The sequence below is a fragment of the Perca fluviatilis genome, chromosome 5 (assembly GCF_010015445.1).
Source record: "Perca fluviatilis chromosome 5, GENO_Pfluv_1.0, whole genome shotgun sequence".
NCBI classification, from domain to species: Eukaryota; Metazoa; Chordata; class Actinopteri; order Perciformes; family Percidae; genus Perca; species Perca fluviatilis.
Window position 1 is genome coordinate 37,127,785 of NC_053116.1, and position 3,072 is coordinate 37,130,856.

The 3,072-nt window shown below is 37.7% G+C and overlaps 1 protein-coding gene across 1 annotated transcript in view; it reads left to right on the top strand.

Annotated features, from left to right (window-relative positions):
- rtel1 (regulator of telomere elongation helicase 1) overlaps positions 1 to 2,849 on the top strand; it is a 61,196-nt gene extending 58,347 nt beyond the window's left edge. The window contains exons 33-34 of the mRNA XM_039800468.1: positions 576 to 698; positions 2,549 to 2,849. Coding sequence (XP_039656402.1) covers positions 576 to 698; positions 2,549 to 2,613 — 188 coding nt within the window. The 3' untranslated portion in view covers positions 2,614 to 2,849. The remainder of the gene's footprint in view (positions 1 to 575; positions 699 to 2,548) is intronic.
- Positions 2,850 to 3,072: the final 223 nt, after the last annotated feature.

The window sequence follows — 3,072 nt, forward strand, 5'->3', positions numbered from 1 at the left end:
GACCTCTTTTCTTCTTCTTCTTCTGTACTATCTTTGATTGCACTCGCACATGCGCAGTAGCTCAGATGTAGATCATGTCAGCTAGCTAACTCTAGAGACAGTAAAAGAAAGTTTCTCCAACTTTGGTCAGTTACAAGGCAGGATTAGCTGGGAGACTTCTTCTAAATGAGGGAGCACATTAAAGTAGTTCTTTTGTAGATTATGGTGAACTTGTGTGTGATGTAGCAGTGCTTTGCTATTGAGAACGACGTAGCATGCTAGCATTAGCGTTAGCATGCTAACGCTAACGCTAAGAGCTAACGGTTGTGGTTAGCCAGCTCATTTCGGACTGTGACGTCACAGTCCGAGGCCGATTTTGAACAGCTCACCAGGAGACTGAAGGCAGGACACATTCAGAAACCATATCTCACTCAAAACAGCATGGATGGATTATTTTCAAAGTGTGTATGTGTGTGGAAGCACCAGAGACACAAAAGAACACCCCAAATCACCAGAAAAAAGTGTTTTTTTCATAATATGGGCACTTTCAGAAGGTCGTCACTGTTGGCTCACTTTGTAATCCTTGTTTTCTTCAGGATTTGGCATGTTTATTCCCGCTCGCCATAAGAAGCAGTACAAAGAGATGGTGGATGCTTTGATCGGTAACTCCGTCTCTGGCGCTGAGGTTCCTGCTGTGAGTGAAGACCAGCAAAGACAAGGTGAAGAACAACGCAATGTATTATTGTATAATAGAAACGTGTTTGTATTTCCTGTATCTTGCCCTATACTTTTAAAATCCTCTAGAGAAGAGCTCAGTGGTCACTAAAATCATTTGGAATCATCTTCATGGAGCCCATTAATATATATATATATATATATATATATATATATATATATATATATATATATATATATATATATTATCCACGGCAGACATGTATAGTTTATTGACATGCTTTTATTTCATCGAAAAAGTAAAATATCTTTGACTTAATTATTGCATGTATCATATAGTCTTCTCACTTACAGTTTGGTCCACATAAAGCCCTGAAAAAGTCAGCAAAAAAGTTCTAAAGCCATCCTAGAATTTAGCAAATCGAGCAAAACGATGATTACATTTTCTAAGTAGGGTTACCACCCAGCTGACTCACAACAAGCTCTTTCACTCAGCAAACTCTCTGGTGCTGTGGGAATTTCTGAGTCTCAAAGTCAGCAAATTTGCCAAATTTTGCTTTTGAGTGTCGCGTAATTGCAAAAATGTTCCATGTTTTTGGTTTGGCGCACAACTAGGCCGTCCAAAATTTATTGTGAACCTAAATTGATATGGGGGCCTTGAATTTGACACATGTGCTTTAGTCAGTCAGTCAGTCAGTCAGTCAGTCAGTGAAGCAGCCTTCTTATCTGAATTAACCCTCATGTTGTCCTCTAGTCAGATTTGACCTGTTTTAAACGTTTTGAAATATGGCACGTCGAAATAAGCGCTGGAAATGTAAAAAAACAAAAAAACAAAAACGAGAAACATTAGGAAAAGCAACAAAAACAATGAAAGAAGACCTACAAACTTTAGAAAAAGGGCCAAAAACATTGAAAAAGTCACAAAAACACTACTACTTTTTTCAGGTCAGCAGCTTATAAAAACTTAGTTCTGAGGTCTTTATTTTGTTGGTAGTGAATATGAACACACAGCAGCTTTTAGGCATTTTTCTGTTGTTTGTAGCAGACTGAATTGACGATGAGGCTCCTTCACTCAATACAAGTCAATAAAGAGCAGAGAGTGGTTTTCCCCTCCGTTGGGGGCGGGACTTAATGCCCTCCTCTCTATGGATTGGTGCGTAGCATCAAAGACATTCGACTGGGAAGAATCCTGCACGCTGTCGGGCTTACTTGTATTCACTTTATTTAAGAGAGATTTTCTGAATCGAACATTTGCATTCTCAGAATCATGAATATAAAATTTAACCCTTGTGTTGTTTTCCCGTGGACCAGGAAACTTTCGTTTTTTCTGGGTCAAAATTTAAAATACAACGTTTTGGTCGTCTTTTTTGTCACTTTTGTCACTTTTCCTGATGTTTTGAAGCTTTTCCTGACTTTTTTTGTCACTTGTGTCACTTTTGTCATGTTTTGAAGCTTTTCCTGACTTTTTTTGTCACTTTTTTTGTCATTTTTGTCACTTTTTCATTGTTTCTGTCACTTTTCTGTTTTTTTTTAAGCTTTTCCCGAAGTCTGTGGCACTATTTCCAAAGTTTTTGTCCTATTTTTTTTTTTTTGTGCTTTTTGACGTTTTTGCTGTTTTTTCCCCGAATTTTTTACGACACTTGTCACTTTTTTTCAAATTGTAAATTGTAAAAAATTGGAAGAAAACAAAATCAATGAAAGTAGTGAACTGATCATTTTACCTGTGAAGAGCGTAGTAGGGAACCATCCAAGTAATTTTTTTTTTTTGACAATTTGGTTGAAAGAAAGCTTTTTGAAAATGGGCCAGATTTGACCCCGAGGACATCAGGAGGTTTAAACAGACTTCTTAACAGCTGTGAGACCTTCTAACTCCTTTTACTTGTTTGTTTTCCAGCTTCATCATCACCGAAGATGCAAAGCAAGCTCTCCAGCTTTTTCTCAAACAGCCAAAGAAAGTAGAATCTGAGTTACGATAGCGTCCATGTATTTATAAACCGCTCGTAACGGATACTGCTGACAAAACTATGCACAAGCCAGGCTCTGTTCTGGGCCAGTGTAATGTAATTGTAATTGTAAATAAGGTGCGGTTTTCAATTGTTTTGTATGAAATGAATTTCATGACAATGTAATATGGAGGAATATTATGTTTATATGAAGTTTTTAAATGTCTTCAGCTAATTAAATTTATGAAAGTACAGGTGTTTTAAGTGTCTTCTTGCAAAAACATTGAAAAAAGCGACTGGGTGGGCAAAAAAAAACTAGGTGGGCAAAAATGTATTATGAACCTAAATTGGCCAAAACCTACTAGGGGCCGTATTTGGCCCCCAAAGGCTGTTTTATTATAGCCGGGACACATTTAGCCGATTATCGGCCGTTAGACAGTCTGGTGAGGTCAGTGACTCCAGTCTGTTCGGTGTG